The 20,456-nt window shown below is 43.5% G+C and overlaps 1 protein-coding gene across 1 annotated transcript in view; it reads right to left on the bottom strand.

Annotated features, from left to right (window-relative positions):
* Window positions 1–15,315: 15,315 nt before the first annotated feature.
* Window positions 15,316–20,456, bottom strand: part of TAB2 (TGF-beta activated kinase 1 (MAP3K7) binding protein 2) — a 37,413-nt gene continuing 32,272 nt past the window's right edge. Inside the window, 6 exon segments of the mRNA XM_042781294.1 lie at window positions 15,316–15,358; window positions 15,360–15,375; window positions 16,142–16,261; window positions 18,264–18,344; window positions 19,573–19,666; window positions 19,868–20,028. Coding sequence (XP_042637228.1) covers window positions 15,316–15,358; window positions 15,360–15,375; window positions 16,142–16,261; window positions 18,264–18,344; window positions 19,573–19,666; window positions 19,868–20,028 — 515 coding nt within the window.

The raw sequence follows: 20,456 nt of genomic DNA, 5'->3' as shown, positions 1-20,456 counted from the left end.
AGCAGAGAGAGTGTACTCTAATTAAGATATTGCACATTATTTATTTATTTTCTCTTGTGAGTAGCTTGGGCAGAAAACTTGTTCAACCTTCCAGAATTTATCCAAAGTGCCATTACTAGATGGAAGCCAAGTAACTGATACTTTAAAGCTCTGACCCACTGCCGTCAAGTTGATTCTGATTCATAGTGGCCCTATAGGACAGACTAGAACTGCCCCGTAGGGTTTCCAAGGTTGTAAATGTTTACAGAAGCAGACTGACTCAACTTTCTCCCATGGAACAGCTGGTGGGTTCGAACCACTGGCTTTTTGGTTAGCAGTCAAGTGCTTAACCACTGCACCATCAGGGCTCCTTAAAGTTCTGACATCAACTGCCTAGTTGCTTTGCAAAAGGGTAGCGCATATTCACAGACTACACGAGGCCCTTTACTTTATCACGCTCCCACCAGCAACAATCAGTTAAAAACAAAACCCAAAATTACTGTCACCAGCAGCACAGCAGCAATTGGATAGGTGAGACGTGTAAGCACCGTAAACTCTGATGAACAGTTTTCCCAAGTATTTGTTACCTCGCTTATTTCCTCTTTGGTGAATGTCTGTTCATGTATCTTACCTACTTGATTATCAAAGTCTTAGTGCTTTTACTAATTCACTGTAAGAACTCTATTCATATTAAAGAAGAGTCTCTTTTGTGTGTTATCTGTTGTGGACTTTCTCTCAGTTTGTTTGCTGTTTTGGAAGACCAACATTTCAAATTCTTGTCTGGCCTTCTCTCTGGTTCCACGTGGTGCTGGAACACTGGAGAGCTGCCTAGGCTGATCATTTCCTCTCCACACACTTTCCTTTGGTGATCTTCCTGTCTTCATGCCTGAACTATCACCCACAGGGAGCTGCCTCTCCTGCCTGGACACACGTCACGGCTCCAGCCAGACAGAGCTGCCGGGTGATTCAGTGGCACCTTGGACTCAGGTGTTCAGTCTGATGCCCTGCTTCCCCCCACATCCTCCGCTCTTCTGTAAATGGCACCACCATCTACCTGGCTGCCCCACCAAAAGCTGGACAACATCCTTCTTGTTGTTGTTAGATGTGGCCAAGTCAGTTCTGACTCATTGTCATCCTCTGCACAACAGAACAAAACTCTGCCTGGTGCTGTACCGTGGTTGGATCTGACACAGCAGGGAAAACCAGGACTATGATTTTGTTGAGCTTTGTTTTACAATTGTCGCTATGTTTCAGCCCATTGTTGCAGCCATTGTGTCCGTCTATCTTGTTGAGGGTCTTCTTTTTTACTGACCCTCTACTTTACCAAGCATAATGTCCTCTCCAGGAACTTGTCCTTCCTGATAATATGCCCAAAGTGAAGTCTTGCCATCCTCATTTTTAAGAAGCATTCGTAAAACTGTTAAACTGTAGTGATGCCTTGCAGAGGGATAATAATAAGGGCCCTTATTGTTGTTGTTGTTATGTGCCGTCGAGTCATAGCAACCCCTCCTTGGGTTTTCGAGGCAGTATCACTATGGAAGTAGATTGCCCCATCTTCCTTCCGAGGAGTGGCTGGTGGGTTTGAACCACCAGCCTTCTGGTTAGCAGTCAAGTGCCTTAGGCACTACGCTACCAGAGCTCCCCAAGGGCCCTTAGTAAGAAGTTAAAGCTAGGTGGACAGAGAGCTTCTTTGTAGCTCACAAAGAGGCCTTTCTTTCCTAAACTCCAGGAGCTGACACAGCTGAACAGTGCCTTGAGGACCTGATAGACTCTCAAAGCTCCAGAGATGTTAAATGTTCAGCCAAGGCAGGTCTGTTATGCTAAGCCCTACCCGTTGCTCTTGTTGTGAAAACATGGCCCACAAATATGGAATAGGGACATCTGAATGGACATTCCTAAGGCTGGTGGCTCTGCAGAACCCCTGGAACCTGGGAGCTTGCAGAGATGGCCCAACCCTTCCCTGGTAAGAACTAGAGTGCCACCTGTGCTGGAAGCCATCCATTTCTCAAAGAATTGGTCAGTGGAGCCCTTATGAATAGCAGTGAAGCACTGTCTGGTACATTACTGGAAAACTTTCCGAAGAGCCCTGAACATGATGGGCTCAAGCACAGCAAGGATTGTGAGGCTGGCACAGGACTGGGCAGTGTTTTGTTCTGTTGGACATGGGGTCACTATGAGTCAGAGCTGACTCAACGGCATCTAACAACAGCAACAGTGCTTAATCAGGAGGGAAAGAGATTACTCACCAAAGGAGCTGCAAGAACTGGCTAGCATGTATTGGTCGGAGCTTGGAGAGTACTACTGGAATTGGATTGGGGCTTGATCAAGGGGAGTCCTGATTGCACAGTGGTGAAAGTACTTAGCTGCCAACCAGAAGGTCAGTGGTTCAAACCAGCTGTTCTGTGGGAAAAAGATGAAGTAGTTGCTTTCCATAAAGATTTATGTCCTTGGAAACCCTATGGGGCAGTTCTCCTCTGTCCTACAAAGAATCGACTGGATGGCAGTGGGTTTAGTTTGGAGTTTGATCAATGGGGCTACCTGAGAGTGAATGAGAATTCACTGACTTGGGGGTATGTTATTGGGAGACAGGATTTAGCCCCTAGCAAGAGCCCCAGAGGATGGGCAAACTCCTGCTAGGGTGACTCTTAGGAATTTGGAAAAATAATAGCCAACACTGAGTGAGGTGGAAATGTCTGTTTTGCTCTAACAGATGGTGAAGGGGGAACTAGAGCCTTAGGGGAATGGTCACATGGAAGGCATATCTTATGTGAAGCTGGAAAGCCCATCAGAGGAGTATGTTCCACGGAGGGCTCAGAGGTTACATCCAGGCCATGAGGGATGCCCATGTGATGTGTCAGCATCACTAAGAAGTTCAGTGGTATCTTTCCTCTGCAGCCAGTGTTCATGGTAGAAGAAAAGACTATAAAAACTGGCCTCTTTTTTTTTTTTTTTTAAATTGTGATTTGGATGAAAATTTACAGAGCAAATTCACTTTCCATACAGCAGTTCACATACACTTTGTCTCATGACATTGACTCCAGTTTACCCCAATGCAACAGCTCCCGTCCCACTTCCTGTCCATAGTTACCTCTTCCCTGTGTCCATCCCTCCATGCAATCCTGCTCCCTGAGCTGTCTCCCCATACATAAGCAGCCCTTCTTTCTCCCATGATTATTCTTTCCAAGGAGTGTATCTACACCTCAGGTAAATGTTCAACTCATATGCCTGTCTTTTGTTTGACTGGAAGCCACAGGTGTGGGTTCAATTCCAGACCTGAAGGGCAGCTAGGGACCATAGTTTCGGTGGTTCCACCAGGCTCTGTCAGACCAGACCAGCAAACCTGGTCCCCTCCCCCCTTTTCTTTTCCCAAATGATTTTGAGTTTTGTTCCACATTGTCCTCCCTCTCTATCCAGGATCTCCTACATAGATCCTTCTCTGAGTGGTTGACAGTGGTAGCCGGGCACCATCTACTTCTGGTCTCATAATGGTATAGGCTGCAGATCACATGGTGTACCAGTTGCTAGGACTAATTGTTTCCATGTGTCTTTGGTTTTCTTCATTGTTTGCTGTGGATGAGGAGAGACCCATCGTTGCATCTAGAAGGCTGCTTGTAAGCTTTTAAGATCCCAGTCGGTACTCACCAAAGTAGGAGGTAGAACAATGTTTTATGTAGTATGTTATACCAATTGAGCTTGATGTCCCTTTCAACTATGGTCCCAAGCCCACAGGTTCAACTACTAACTTCTTTTGGGTAGCTGGATGTGACTAGAACCTGGCCTCTTAATATTCATGCCCTATCCCCATGAAGTAAAGGGAGTCAGATGTGTTCACTTAACCACCAGGAATAAGGAGGCTGCAATTACTATAATGACCAGAAAGCTGGGAGGGCAGCCAAGGGGTCTTGGCCAGCATGGAATTGTGGAGACAGTGATTACAGCATGGTGGTCCTAGAGGCAAAATAGCCCAGAAGCCAACGGGAGTGGTACTTAACATCTATAACCAGGAAAAGGCAAATTGGAGGAGCAGAAAGCTAATGGAAGTTGCCCAAATAGAAAGTTATGATCCTTTTCTCAGTTCTTGGTCCAGAGCCTATTTTTAGATCTGGAATCCATTAACTGAAGAGGTGGCCACATCCCTAGGAAGATGGATCCTGCAATATGATAGAAAATGTATACTCTGATTCTCCAATTCCTTCCTCGAAGGGCACTCTGGCTATTTACTTAGTTGACTGTACATCTGGAAAGGACACTATGCAGACATTCTGAGGACTATTGGACACAGGGTCTGAGTTGACATTAAAACCCATGACCCAAAGTGTCATGACCCTCTTGTTGGAGAGATGATTCACTGAGACCAGATAATGAATGAGTCATGGCTAATGTCTTGGCCCATTGGGTCTGTGAACCTATATAGTGACCATTTCCCTGGTCCCTGAGCGTAAACTTGGAACTGATATACTTGGCAGTTGGAGCAACACCTGTATTGGGCCCTTGGCCCATGGGGTCTCCCCTTCCCCACCCCCTGCAAGGAAGTAAATAAAAATAATTTTGAATTCTGGAAGAAGTGTTGGAGATTAGTGACACTAGTAAAGACCTAAAGAGGCAGAGGTGGTAGTCTCTACCTTCTCTCCATTTAATTTGCCAGTCTGGCCCCTACAGACATTCGATGAATCCCGGAGATTGACTGTAGAGTACTGCAGGCTCCACAAAATCATAGCCCTGATTTTCCCTGTTGTGTCAGATACAACATTGTTGTTGTGTGCCGTCGAGTCGGACCCGACTCATAGCGACCCCTCCTTGGGTTTCCGAGGCAGTATCACTACAGAAGTAGATTGCCCCATCTTCCTTCCGAGGAGTGGCTGGTGGGTTTGAACCGCCAGCTTTCTGGTTAGCAGTCAAGTGCCTTAGGCACTATGCTACCTGTTAGGGCAGATTAATAAGGCCTCATGTACATGGTATGAAGCCATTGAGTTGGCAAATGTATTCTTTTCTATTCAGATTGGAAGAGGATCAGAAACAGTTTCCAGTTATATTGGACAGACACCAATGTTCATTTCTAGTTTTGCCTCAGCTCTGTGCTAACTCTTCTGCATTCTGTCATGATTTAGTCTTAATGACCGATACATCCCACAGAACATCATGCTGATCCATTAAATCGATATCATGCTGATCAATTAGGAAGAGCAAGAGGTGACTAGAATGCAGAGGGCTTACTAAGACATATACTCACCAGGAGAGAAATGCTGTGAAGATTCAGGGAGCAACCACTTCAGGGAAGGGAAGTTTTCAGAGGTCCAATCAGGGACATGCCCAAATATTTCCTTCGAAATAGAAAAGATAAACTGCTGTATCTTGTATCATTGAGCTCAAAGACGATAACACAGTTCTTGATAGGCCTCTTTGGGTTCTGGAGGCAACACATTCCACCCTAGGAATACTCCTGCAGCCCACACACCAGGTGACGTGAAAGGCTGCCACCTTTGAGTGGGGTTAGGAGCAGGGATGGGCTCTGTAGCAGGCTGCAGTGCAAACATCCTTGGGTGAGGTCTGGTCCAGCTGCAGTCAAAGCAGCCCTTGGCAGCATAGACCTATCAGACCTATGGTGTTGGAGATGTCAGTGGTAAAATGATGCAGGATAGAGCTTATGGTAAACCCCAGAGAATCACGACACAGGCCCCTGGACTTTGGAGCAAGGTCATGCTATCCACACTCTGGTATGTCATGGGACGTTGACCATGGGGCAACAAGTTACCACACATCTAGAATGGTCCATCAGGAGCTAGGTTGTATTAGCTCTGTTAAGTCATATGATTGAATGGTCCCAGCATCAGTTCATTATAAGATGGACATGGTTCATCCAGGATCAAATCCAGGCAGGGCTAGAGGACATGAGTAAGTTACATGAGCAGGTCCCCATTAGCACCACTTCCCCAGTTCATTCCTATGGCCTTTGGTGTGTGTTTGGGAGGGGTTCCTACGTGTCCCGTGAAGGAGGAGGAAACAGATCCAAGCTTGGTTTACAAATGGATCAGCTAGGGAGGTGTGTGCAGACTGAAAATATATGATAGCTGCATTACATGTACACTCGGGGTGGCCTTGAAAGACAGTGGAGAGGAAAAAACAAAGTCTTCCTGGTGATGGAACTATGAGCAGTGCATCTGGTCATCACTTTGAGTGAAAGAAGTGGCCCACGGTGGAGATACATACAGATTCCTGGGCAATGCCAATGGGCTGACTGGAAGATGGGAGGCCAAGAGGTCCGAGAGTCATTGATAGACATATGGGATTGGGCATGAAATGTGAAGATATTTTGACATTATAGCTGCCATGCCAAGAACTCAGAACCCTCAGAGAAGGAGGTCACACGACCAGGTAAGCCGTTAGGGCCTGCTGAGGTGACAGCTAAGAGAGAGAGAGGGATTTTAATGGAGTGGGGAGAGGACGAGAAGCACTTGGGGCCCTGAGTCAGCTGCTACAACTGGAGCTGTAGCTTGTCCTCGCAGTGTCCTCAGGAAGGGAGGCCTGTGGGATCTGTGCAGGATCTGCTTCCCACATCTACTCCCATACCTGCTCTAACAATGTTGTAAAGAAGTAGCCCTGGGAGGCACAAAGGGTGGCCGTGGCAGCATGACAACGCATGTTCCCATGTCCTGCTCCGGGGAGTGTGGTTGACCAGTGGTCCCAGCTGCTGCCCATGGTAGTGCTGAGGTTTCCTGCGGGCTGTTTCCAGCCACTGGCTGAACAAGTGGGGTACCAGTTCAAGTCCATTCCTGTGAGACACTAGACTCCTCTGACTGGCAGCTTTGGCTCAATGACACCCCATTGGCTGAAGCTTTCTTGTAACTTCCCTGGAGTCTAGACTCTGCTTCCTCGTTTCCCCATCTCCTTCAGGGGACAGACCTGCCTTGTGCTCTAAAGGTGCTCCTCCTCCTCTTGCAGCCCCTCCCCCTGAGAGTTCACAAGCACTTCCTCCTGCATCTCTCATCTCGCCTGGGGCTGCTTCTTGGAGGATGCGAACTAACAGGTGCTCTTTGGATTGAGAGGCTCCACTGTTGGACTGTTTCTCAGGAGGGGGAGGGAACATGACAAAGTTGTAAAATGTTAGAGTGAAAGGCAGCTTTTAAGATGGAATCAGTTTAGCTTTATGAAAATTTAGCACATTGTCCTCATTTTTCTTACTTTGCTACTCAGAACAACAAAAACAACAACAAAAAACCCCTCAAGTATCACTATGGAAGCAGATTGCCCCATCTTCCTTCCGAGGAGTGGCTGGTGGGTTTGAGCCGCCAGCCTTCTGATGAGCAGTCTTATGCCTCAGGCACTACGGCATCAGAGCTCCCCACTTTGCTACAGATCACTGAGAAATAAAAATCCATTTTGGACTTGGAATCGTCGGCAGCCTGCACTCAGGAACCACAGGTACGGAAACACTTCCCCCTCGGCTCTTGGCTCTCCTCGTTCCCTCGCGCACAGTTGCTGTTCTTTCATGTGAGATCCCCTTGTATTAGGTTGTATTTATATTATGACCAAAAAAAAAAAAAAAAAAACTATGAACAAATAAAAAACCAAGCTCTCTGCCGTTGAGTCAGATCCGACTCATAGCAGCCCCTCCTTGGGTTTCCGAGGCGGCATCACTACGGAAGTAGATTGCCCAACCTTCCTTCTGAGGAGAGGCTGGTGGGTTTGAACCACCAGCCTTCTGGTGAGCAGTCAAATAAATGCCTTAGGCACTATACCACCAGAGCTCCTATTATAGGATGGCTCTTATTACCAAATGCCATTGAGACGGACTCATGGTGACCCCGTGTGTTTCAGAGTAGAACTGGGCTCCATGGGATTTTCAAGGTTGATTTTTCAGAAGTAGATCGCCAGGCCTTTCTTCCGAGGTGCCTCTGGGTGGACTCAAACTGCCAACCTTTTGGTTAGTAGCTGAGCTCCTTAACTGGACCAACCAGGGACTCCTGGGATGGGTGTCAAGCTTAAAAAGCTGTAACAAGCTCACGCAGGTGCAGTACATGCCTCTTGTAGAAAGGACTTCATTCTCCTGGCAGGATCTGGGTGTAGAGAGAACCCCCCCCCCCACTCCACCCTCCACCCGCAGTCAGAATCCCCACCTCCTCCCAGGGAGCTGCTGCTGTCTCAGCAGGGGGCCCATTCCTACGATCAATGGTCAGGTGCTTTGAAGTCTGGCAGACCACATTTGTGTTGTCTTTTGGAATTAACCAAAACTTTAATCCCCTGCTTCAATAGTTTAACTATGGAAATATGGAAATAGCAGCCCTGTAAGAAAATATTTCCGGAGGGAAAACTGAACAGCTTAAACTTTTCTCTGCACGGTTTTTCCGGGTGAGCAATGTTTTCAACTGAGAAGGCTCCCTTGTAATTATGTCTGTCTGTATTTCTACTTTTCTTTTGCTTGACTTTTGTTTACTCAGCAGTTATGGGCCATGCCACATAGTGATCAGTTGACAGAAAGACATCGTCATGAAGTGCACCGAAAACCCAAACCCATTGCCTTGAGTTGATTCTAACTCATAGTGACCCTGCAGGACAGGGTAGAACTACCCCACAGGGTTTCCAAGGCTGTAATCTTTACAGAAGCAGACTGCCCCATCTCTCTCCCATGGAGCGGCTGGCAGGTTGGAACCGCCAACCTTTAGGTTAGCAGCCAAATGCTTAACCCTGTGCCACCAGGCCTCCTTATGATGGCTTGTTGTTGTTGTTGTTATTTGCCGTCGAGTCGGCCCCGACTCATAGCGACCCCTCCTTGGGTTTCCGAGGCATTATCACTACGGAAGTAGGATTGCCCAACCTTCCTTCCGAGGAGTGGCTGGTGGGTTTGAACCGCCAGCCTTCTGGTTAGCAGTCAAGTGCCTTAGGCACTATGCTACCAGAGCAAGAAAGGTCCCCAGTGAGAAAACTTGTATGTGTCACCTCCCTGTACAGCACAGGCTTTAAGGTGGAAACGAATACTCTTTTTTAACATAGCCTCGGTTCTTCCTTCCCTATCAAGAAGACAGTTTAAAGAGAAAGAAACCAAAAAATGATATTCAATTTTGGAATCCATGCAACTTGATAAAAGAAAGAAAAGAAAAGCGGGTGCTGCTAAGCACACAAGAAAACTAGTCCAGGATCTAGAGTGAAAACGCACAGCCTTGTGGGAGCTGGGGCCCCAAAGCTGTGGACTTGCCCATCTGCCCGTGCACTCTGGCCCCAGACAGAGCAGCAACATAACAACCAAAACTGGTACTGAAACGATTCAAAGCTGTTTCTTTTTGAGCATATAGTAACCTCCTTGACTAATGAGGTTCTCTAATACATCTTTAAAGCAGAACCCCAAAAAGCATTAAAGTTGTATGCTAGTAAAGATTAAGTGCACATTTAGAATTTTATTTGGTCTTCTGAATTTGTGCATATGCTCCTAATGAGAATATCCGGAATTAAATATAACAAGACCACTCAAAGCAAGTGGGCCACATAGAGATGGGACATAACAAGCCAGATAGCACAGGGATCAGTCCAGGGCCCAGGAAAGAAAGCAGGGCCAGAGCGCACAGGGGTACTGTGGAGGCCTGTTCCCTGCCATAACCCCAGAGCCAGAAGGTCTGGACTTTGAGTGGATACGTAAGACGTGAAATTCCAAATCGAGGTTGAGTACAGCTGCTGTTTGTTTGGGATGTGTAGAGAGCCTAAGACACTCCATGGCACATGTAGGCAGAGACAGTAATTTTATCTACAAGAGAATGACTAGAAATAATTGAATATTTCAATGGAAACGAAAGATGGGCAGCTTCCTGGCGTACGCTTGTACTACGGAATTCAAGCTGTGAGGCCAGTGGCCGTGCCCACAGGGTGTCCAATTCTGACCAAAGGGTGGCAGGTGGTAGGACAGCCAGCCTGCCCAGAGCAGGAGACATCTTTCCTCCTAAGAATGATCCTTTGGAAGGAAAGACCAGAAACCCAATACCTGGGAGAACACTGACCATGGCATGTATATGGCGGGACATTTGTTCATCAGCCACTTCCTGGGACCACTGTGGACTGAGCTCCCCAGAAGAGAGAGACAGCACGTTCCTGTTATGCGTACAGGGTGGCTTGAGCAGCCATCGTTTTCAGCATCAATGGCATTACAGTCTGACAAGGAAACTGTCCAGATGTGTGGCAATATAGAGGAATTGGTATCTGCATTAATGTGAAATGTTTTAAATAAAACACAAGCCAGCAACAGTGTAGTGAAAAATTTCAAATATGATCCCTACAAGTCTTCAGCTTTAGATATAACAAGGTTTTTGCTATTTGCTATTAAACAGAATTACACGCTGGGGCATCACAATCATGAGTAAAGTCACGTTATTGCTGAGTGAGTTTGCAAAGACGATGCATGCAGATCTTTTTCACTCATTTGCTTATCAGAGCTCCGTTGCCTACGTTAGTAAATCAGGGTTCTAGGGGGTGCACGTGCACTATCATGAAAAGACTGGTATTACATGCAAAGGGTATGGGAAAGAATGACACTAAAACCAAAGGCTGAGGGTTCAAACCCACCCAGAGGTGCCTTGGAGGACAGGCCTGGTGACCTGCTTTCAAAAGGTCACAGCCTTGAGAACTGTGCAGTTCTACTCTGCACATGTGGGGGTGCCACGAGTCAACGAACAGCACCCCCACTGTAATTTCTCCAGTGAGAAGCCCCTCTCCTCACCTTTCCTGGAGGGGAGGGTGAACACTGTGCATTGTTTTCTTTTCTTGACCAGTTTTCTGTGCTTCAATTTTGAGTAAAAAAAAGTGACCCTCATCTTGTCAAACGAGAAGTCAAACCGAAGAGGCCTACTGTAAACTTTGAAGTGGAATGCGACAGGGCAGAGTCGGGAGCTCGAGTTTCTGAATTCACCAGAATAACCACACAGTTCTCCTGCCGCGCACAGGGAGACAATCAGAACCTTCCTGATGATGTTGTACTCCCCAGTAGCCCAGTTCTGCTAGGCCTTATGCAGTATTTGAAATGCACACGGTCCCAGTGAAGCAGTGGACTGACTGGTCTGGGAAACCATCGCTTGTACTATTGATTCTGTGAGAAAACACACACAAAGTTCAGAACAGCTATAACCACTGGGTAAGCTGGATCAATGTTAGAAGTGAACCTGACACTCAAGAATCACCACCACCATCCGTCATAACTGACCTCTTACTGCGCACATGCTCCGTGGGGACACAGAGGGGTAGGGCTGAATACCTACCCTGTCAGCAAATACATGAGTGGAAAGAGGTCGGTCACAGTGAATGCCAAGTGGGCAGAAAACATGGCAAGTGGTCTGGTGAGGTCTCATACGCTTGGTGTTTGACCTGATTACTGAAGGGGTCAACCTAAGAAGCGAGACGGGGAAATAGGAAGGACAAAAGTGCACTGGAGTTTTGTGCAAGGCCTATTAAGGGAAGTACTCAATAGACTCAGTTATGAGGATTCTGTTGAAAAGTCACAAACGATATTGAAGTGGGAGGTAAGGGGCAGACAGAAGGGAGTTTGACTTGACACTCAGTGGGGAAAACAAAGGAAAGAACTGGAGGTAGGGAGACCAGTTAGAACACAGAGCAAGGGCACTCCACCCAGCATGGGCTCAGGGCAGGCTCAGAGGGAGTAAGTTTGTCTTTTTAGACCTCTGGCAGCCTCCCCGCGGTGAAGATACTGTAGTATTTGTCGGGAAGACTGGACGACACATAACAACAGCAGCTATGAGGGTCAGTCAACATTTTTGGAACAATGATCAGCAGATTGTAAAGGTTCTGCTTTGTAGCTGGGGCTGGAGGAAGGGCGTATTCTTGCCCTGGGAAGAGAAAGGAAGCAACGGGAGGTCAAGAAGGGGATCTGCAGAGGGAGGCACTAGACGGAAGTGTATCGTGAGCCAATTATAGGCACGAAACAAATAGGCAGACGTGCAAACACTACAGTAAGTCCTTTGAAGAAAGTCTTTATTTTCCTGGAGAAAATGCTATACTCCATCATAAAATCATACATTCTTCAGAGAGCTGGACATGCAACAGAAATATAAACACACGTGATCTTCATGCCAGCCTTAGAGAGTTTTATCATCTTTGCAAAGCAACCCATCTTTTGACATTGGAAGGAGGAAATAACTCAGTCGCAGTGACTGAAGCACCAAATTCGGATCCACGGAGATGTTCTAGACTGATTCAGAGAAATAAATAGCAAACTTACCTGTTAACACTGCTGAGAAAGAAGGCCATAGAACCTATTCCTGCAAAGACCTGACCTGTGTTAGGCTAATGTGGCTCCTGGGGAGAGACGAGGTTGGCTCACAGAGTTTCACATTATCCTCACAACATCCCTGTGAGGTAGGCTGAACAGTAATACAATGATCTTCTCTTCACAAGGCAGGGAGGTGAAAGCTACACTAAAGGCCAGGGACTGTCCCATGGTCACAGATGTCATCTGCAGGTTCTTGCACTGGATCCCAACTTGCCTGACGGTTAAGAGCTGAGTGGTCTGTTTGGAGAACAAGATGTCAAATGCTGTATGTACATATTCCTAAAAAGGAGTAGTGGTAAAAGTGCACTGCTTCTTATAACTTTTTGAAAAGATTAGGTTAAGTCAACTGGTTATTATTTTGAATACTAATTTATAATTTATAGTTATGAAGACAATGCATAAGAGCATTTTTTGACTACACTCTTCAAAAAACAAACAGCTTACTACCTAATCAAAGGGTAAAAAACCCAATTTAACATTAAGGCACAAAATTGTGTTTTCTTTAGAAAGGGCCTTTTCCCTCAGTTGCCTAATTATATTTTCAGATGGAAGCAATAAAAATTAACATGTAGCACCAAGCCATTTAATCTTCAAGTAAAACGGATGTAATTGTAGACTGTGAAAATTGGAGCCAAAAATATGTGCACTTGTCATGGAAAAATATAAGTATTTTATAATATTGTATGAGAAATCATGCACTCATCGAGCATACAGGTATTAAACCTGGAATGGCCTTTGGTGACACCACAGACTTGACATCAACTTCAAAGGCAACATAATCAACATCAATAATCTGTGGACTGAGGCTCTTATCTTACACTGGCACCCCTTAAACCTATCCTTGTTCACAAGAATTTTATATTAACATATAATTGGATAGAGGAAACTGATGAAATAGCAGTTAATTTTGCTATCTGTAAGTGCTGTGATTAAAAGACAAGTTTAAAGCCGATAGCTAAAAGAGTTTTGGACTGTATATAATTTTTTGCATTTTAATTCTCAAATATAAAGCTGATTGGATTAGCCTACAGACTGATTCAGATTCATCTAAAAACATAAACGTAAACTCTAAAAGGAAAGTATTTTCATCAACACTGTGATGCGCTGTGCTCTGCGTCTCGGCATACTGTATTAGTTACGACATGCTGACATTGTGTTAATACACAGGTTTTCCTGAGACACCCAGCTTACAGGACCTGTCAGTTAATACCCTCCGCCTCTTAAATACAGAGAGAACGTTAGCACCTCAGCACTCCAGGATGATTACTGACAAAGCACTTGTCCATCTTTCAGTTTTAAGTTTGACCCGTGTGCTCCATTTTTGTGCAATTCATTCCTGAAGGTGACCTCTAGGCTACCAATATGCATGGCCACATCTTCCTTCCCAAGTATTTTCTTCTCACTGTGTTGAAAAGAAGAGTCACCGAAGGACTTTCTCCAGAAGGAGATAAGCAAATGCATCTTTGCTGTTTTCAAGCTCAGAAAAACTGTCGTAAACATTTGAGAAGCCTGAACCTAAAATTTCTCTTTAAGGCAAGCACCCGCCCCCCACCGAACACCTACACATTATGGGATAAAACCCAATGAACGACATGATTCCTCAGGCTAAAAGCCCGAGAAATCACATTTGTTGTCAACAATGGAATAAATTTTAACAAAACCAAGAAGAAATGAAAGAAAAGCTGTAACAAACTATGAGAATAGAAACAACATCCATTTTTTCTGGCTCAGGTGAAACATGGCAGCTTTCTTTCATTGTTAGACAGATGCCTAAGGAAACTGAAAACAAAACAAAACAAAACAAAAAACCATCCCAGACCAGCGTCAAATGAACCCCACCATCTAAGACCCAGTATCAAATGAACCCCGCCATCTAACTGGCCACGAGAAGCCCCAGAGAAAGAGTGGTCTCTGGTTTCAGCAACTGCCAAACGTTCTGCGGGGGCACAAATTATCTCCTGCCCCACAAACTTTAAAAACAAGCCACAAAATCCAAATTAGAATATAAGTTTTTTAATTTTTATAAATAACTTATCTGTTACAAAGACAGTTTACCCAGCTAAATCACAAAACCATCAACTCAAGATCTCCAAATTACATTTTATTAATAAAACAAGTAAAAACTGATTGATCAACCTTCACATAGAACTGCAGATGAAGCTGAAAAAAACAAGGCCTATGTTTAAAACAAACTGCATCCGACGCAAGGGCTCTGGGTCTATTGCCTAAGGAACTGGAACTGTCATATTTCTCCCCATATACAAAAATGCAAACCTGGACCTCAAGGCTTCTGCATTCATCCAGACCACCTACATTCATCCTGTTTCTTTAAAAACATCCACCTGCAGACATGTACAGTAGGTGACAGTCCACACGGTCTCCTACCTTTGGCTACGTCAGCACTTTCCTTAGCCCCATTTCTAAGCACTGATATATAATTTCGTACTTCTGTCTTTTAAAATGCATACCGTTATTTCTTTTTCTTGATTTCATTTTGTATATACATTCCTGATCATCTGAATATTTATTTTCCTTATAAAAATATATCATCAAAATACAGAGATGCTTGAGGTTGCTTCAGTGTTCAAGTTGGCTTGTTTTTCTTTTTCCAGCTTTTCTTCAGTTGTCCTAAATATGACTAGCCTTGTTTTATAAATATGTATGGTACTGCCACCAAGTCAGGCTTAGAAACCAAGTGCCCCAACGGTAAAGCACTGAAACTCTCCATGAGAAGGGCTGCAGGGGCTGCTGCTCTTGCCGCTGTCACACTGTCCTTCCCCGACATGATCTCTTGTGAAAGTCTGGCAGGACACCAGGCACATGGAGCACGTGCAACCTTGTTCTGCTGGTGAGTTTACAATGCCTTCTGCATTAAGCTTCCCCGTGGAAGACAAAACACTGTGCTGTCCACCCGCCGCTGCAGGAGTGTGAGTGCGACTGTGGGCTGGTTCTTCACTGTCTCCTGTCACCCTGTGCAGCATCTGCAGTCTCACAGAACACTGGCACGAATGAGGGCAAGTACAGAGTAAGGAGAGGGAGGGACTGCTGCACAGTTTCATTTCATTAATGCTATTTTATTTTAAGGCATTGCTTCTGTCGGTAAGGCGGAAAAAGGGCATGATCGTGCTTAATCACTAAAAGGGAGAAAGAAAATTAGTTAACAAAAAACTATTACACTATACATATAGAAGTATAAGAAAATAATAAAGGAGCAAAGAAATCACTTAAAGCAGACTCGAGAGATCTGTACAGTAAGAAAAGCTCTGGGGTGTTTCACTGCACGTTTGTACAGACAATGCGTGCTGCTCTTTCGTCTTTAGACTCTGGATGTGGCTTCACAGAGTCAAGATGTTTTCAGGGAAGATAAAGGCAAGGTCAAGAGTACCACAGACGTGTCAAGTTCTTCCCCATCGAACGGCACTATGCGGCAACAAATAGTTTAAATAGTTAAACCTTGTTCCTCTTCCTCGTGTATGTAGTGTTTCACTGAAAGCTTTAAAAATAAAAAAAGCGATCATTCCATTCCTTCCTCCTGTCAAACTTCAGTAGTGACATGAGGGGGAAAAGGCACTGGGAACACCCAAGCATAAACATATTGAGAATTATCCATAACGGGATACTGGTAACACTGTACACGGTCAGGCAGTGGGCAACCGAGGCGTTCAGCAGATCTCCTTTCAGGATGGATCGCACTGCCCAGGACACTCTACTGAGGTATCATTAGCTCTGCGGGCTGACACTTAACATTAGCACACCACCATCTTGTCACACTTTCAATAGGACAAAATCCTATGTAGCAGTGAAACGTTTCCCCTGATGACAGACTAGATTCTTGAACTTCAGATGTGGATTTAGAGAAGACACAGGGCCTTGTGGCTCAGAAATGCCTTGGCATCTCGCACTGTTCACAACGGATTAAGGCTGGATGGTTCAAAAAAGTACAGGCAGTGCAGTTCCACTGTGCGCCCTCATCATCTTCTGCATCTTGATTTTTTGGTGTTTTGATGGTGGACCGCTGATCTGTAAGTGAACAGAAAAGACTGCTTCAGAAGTCACAGCCACAGAATCTGACAAACCACCAGCAACGCTCACCACTATCTGTGCCACGCTACATGAGGCAGCTTGTCAAGCAAAGGGAGCACCTAGCTGAGCCTGACACGGCGCTTCAACACGCCGCCCTCTGCCAAGCTGGGACTTTTCCTCTGAGGCACGATCACCTCACTGTCTTCATGAAAGGGAAGAGGATCACTTCCTCAATTTATAGCAGGGGAAAAACAAGAGATCAATTTCTTATGGCAAAGAACAGCAAAGATTCCCATAATGTCACCAAAGATTGCGAAAACACTGAGAGTGTATTTGAGGTTCATTCAAGTTAGAGCTTCACTGCCCACTGAGATAGGATTTGCATTTCTGTTTTCAGCCAGGAACGGCAGTTTCTGTTCAATGTCCTCTACCCACTGCTGCTGTTAGAGCTTAAGCTTCGAACAACACAAAATATAAATATGAAGTCTCAAATATAAATCAAGAAGAGATTCTGGAGTAGTAAGTTAATGTAGAAGTCTGATTTTATTCTTGTTCTTGCTTTACTTTTTTATCCTAGTCAGAGTCAAATAGGAAGTGTGCTGGATCGAGAGTCAAACTGCGTTCCATTCCTGGCTCTCTATACATGTGACTTATTCTGGCACACACATCTTCTAGGTCTCGTCTTTTTCGTACAATAAAGAGACTGAACTAATTCTACATCGTGACCAGAGCTCTAAGAGGCCGGTGTTCCAGAGTGGCTGAAGGGACGTACCTTATGTATGGGACATAATGATGGTTCTCAAGGGTTGTTTCTAAGATGAAACCACACTTCCGAAACCACTTTCTTATCTGGGTCCCATTATAAATTTAGAATAGTGTTGCTATAAATTATTTTTTGGGAGGTTTAAGGTGAAAGGAGCATACATTACTAATTATCTCCTGTCAAGGTTTGTAATTTGAAGCAATGCATATTAATTCGCAAATTCTAAATAATCTACTGAGTTGCTAAGGAAATACTATCTTTTCTGCTATTTTAAGAGAGAAACTATACTGCTTAGTAGATGAAAAGGAAGTCAGTTGTTTTGTAACAAATTTACAACAATTAAGTGGTGTTTGGTACTTTGCACTCCCCCTGTGCAACTGCTACTGCTAAACTGATTCCGATTGGTGGACCTCATGTGCGTCAGTGTAGAAGTGACCTCCTCCAGGGTTTTCAGGGGCTGGTTTTGGGCAGGGGACTGCCAGGCCTTTTTGCTGAGGCCCTCTGGGTAGGCCTGGACCTCCAACTTTCTGGTTAGCAGCTGAGCACTCAACCGCCTGCATCATCTAGGGGACAAGGCAATCAACAGAGGACCTAGATTTTTTAAAAAGTAAAATGGTTTTCTTACATCTGTACAATTTAAATTGATACTTAGACATAAATATTTTTTATTAGAGGTATTTGGAAGACTAAATATCAACCAGAATTGAGGAAAAGAGGAAGTTAGATTGTAAAAGATGATACACGATTTCTACATTTAATCTTAGCTGTTAAAAGACATGGATAAAGTAGAACTGATTTCAAGAATTAACTCACTAAATCTGTCAATGAAATGAATGTCCCCTTATCTTCATCTCAAGGCAGAGCAGGATCGATGCCTTATTTCCCCAAAAAACAGCATACAAGCTTCCGTCTTTTGTGAAAAAGGTTTTAAGTAATAGATTTTTTTTTTTTTTTAAATAGAAAATTACTTATAAAAAGAATAATTTCCCTAAGGTGTCTTCTTCATCATCTGTTTAAAATTTTAAAGAATACAAATGTTTACCCTTGATAATTTTTGTTTTTACCAAGATCTGCTGCTCTGGGGAGTGTACAATGCCTCCTGAGGGGTGCACGTCACAAACCCACCCAAGAAGGTCGGGGATGAAGTACTTCTTCAGTAGAAGGTGGCTAAAAATAAAAATCTTCTAAAATCTCATTTTTCAAAATGTAAGTTTTCATATTTAATGGATACACTACCTTTGGGTTTTGGTGGCACAGGACCTACAAATCCAATATTGTCATAAAAGTTATGAATGGCGCTGGGATTAAAATGTGGTCCTGAAATATATAAAAAGTAAACATATCAATGTTTATAGCTCAAAAATATTTAATTGTATGTTTTGAAAAGTATTTTGTTTCTAAAAAATAGCACAGTAGAATAAAATAAATGTTCTTAATAAGCACCACTTTATTTAATTTAATCTCAAATTACATGTAAGATTTTCTAATCAGCTGAGGTAGGTATATTATTCATAAACAGAGGCAAGTGGTAAGTTGAAAAAGCAGTCAAATTAATGTTGACAAAACATTAATGGAACTGGAGCCCTAGTCTATGTGTCAAAACAACTTAAAATTTAACAATTTAAAATATATTTTTAATTATCAAACATGGACTTAAGTAACTAAATAGCTTTGCCCCAAGTATAAAAATCTCATGCTAATGTAATATAATGGTTCAGATTTTAAAACAAAATGAGTTTCTAGACCAGCACTCATGTTTTTTCTCTCCAAAGTTAAATGATGGCATTTTTCTATGACCGTTTCAAGATAAAGAAATTATCAACATTTTAAAGGAAAGAAAATAATCTTCCAGTTTCCTAGACTCTGAAATACACTCCAAAATAGCGATCAAGGACTTCTTTTTTGTTGCTTCCTCCTCTTTCCTGTCTTTTCTATTTTATGAATTTCTATCACTCCCCCAACTTCAGAGTTATACTTAATTTCCTTTTAGTAGTCCATAGAATGGAATTAGATTGTGAACATTTTCTACTTAAACAATTATGTCTTGTCAGTAATATCGCAAGTATGAGAAATTACCACTGTCTTAAAAAATGTATATACCATATTTGTATTTATTTTCTTCTCAGGTTTATCAAATAAGATAGTACCATTGAGGTGGAGGTGCCTTTTTAATTATGTCCTTAAAAACATGATTCTTAAAAGGCAAAAAAAAAAAAAAAGTATATGGGCATATATATTTTAATCTTAATAAGTATTACCTTAACAGATTCTACTAATACAGAAAAGAATTACTTTTGACAATACTAATTACTGTCTTAATACTTGACTAAAGTAGATTAGAAGGATGTAAAATTTATTACTTTTACTATGTAACCAAATACATAATTATATTTTTTTTGAGAAAAGAAAAGCCCAATCGTTGTTTAGCATTATTGGGCTCCAAAGAGACAGTAAGATTATGATTGACAAGTCTGTATTGGGCCACAGGCAGAGCTGGGGAACTAACACAATGACTGTCAGCTGAGCAAGAGCTGGACTACTTTACCTCGGGCTTGAAAAAGGTCAATCTCTTTGGTCAGGCAGTCAATGTCAATCTGCAGTTGTCTATTACAGCTTCTCAACTGCTGCATTTCTTCGAGCTGAAAAATAATTCCACGGAAGAAAGGCTTGGGTTTAATTCTCTTGTTCAGAGGTTAAGTGGAATGGTACTTGTCAGTAAAGGACAGGACAGAAAAGTAAGACGCTGAAGAGCATTTCTAGAAAACTCGATCAAGCTGTCCACTATGGCCGCCCACCTACCCTTCCGCTCCTTCACACAGGACACAAGTTAGAGGACTTACGGAAGGTATTTGGGATATGGAATTCGATCTTTTCAGGCGCCTTCGAGTTAGATTGTTTTCCATTTCGTTGACCTCAGATTTTAGTTTATCCAGCTTCTTCTTCTGAATCTCGAGCTCTCTTTGAAGTCGTTCCATTCTGGCCTTCTGGTGTACCAGTAAAGCTGCAATGCATGTCAATAAACATGAGGACCCGCTCACGTCTGTCAACTAAGCTTTAAAGGCAGTTTCAGCAAAACAGAACAAATGAAAGGACAGTTCTGCGATAAATAAGAGTTAAACAAGATAAACCACATGCTACATTCAAACAGAATAGTGTGAGTTAAAAAAATTGAACCTGAAAACTGTTTTAATTATTTGAACAGACAAACGTCACTCACTTTAATTTTTTTTTAGGGTTTGCATAAATCCACTTAATGGTTAAGGACGGCATTTTTAGCCTATTATTTTTCTAACAGTTCTAGTAAAGTCAACTGATTCACTGCTAGCATAGTGGATAAGGCACTTGACTGCTAACTGGAAGGTCAGTGTTTCAAACCCATCAGCTGCTTCACGGAAGGAAGACGGGGCAATCTACTTTTGTAAAGATTTA

This window comes from Orycteropus afer, unplaced genomic scaffold (genome assembly GCF_000298275.1).
Source record: "Orycteropus afer afer isolate SDZICR_OR568_19922 unplaced genomic scaffold, OryAfe1.0 scaffold00101, whole genome shotgun sequence".
In the NCBI taxonomy this organism is placed as follows: Eukaryota; Metazoa; Chordata; class Mammalia; order Tubulidentata; family Orycteropodidae; genus Orycteropus; species Orycteropus afer.
Note: the sequence above shows the minus strand (reverse complement) of the source record. Positions and strands in the feature narration are given on the sequence as shown.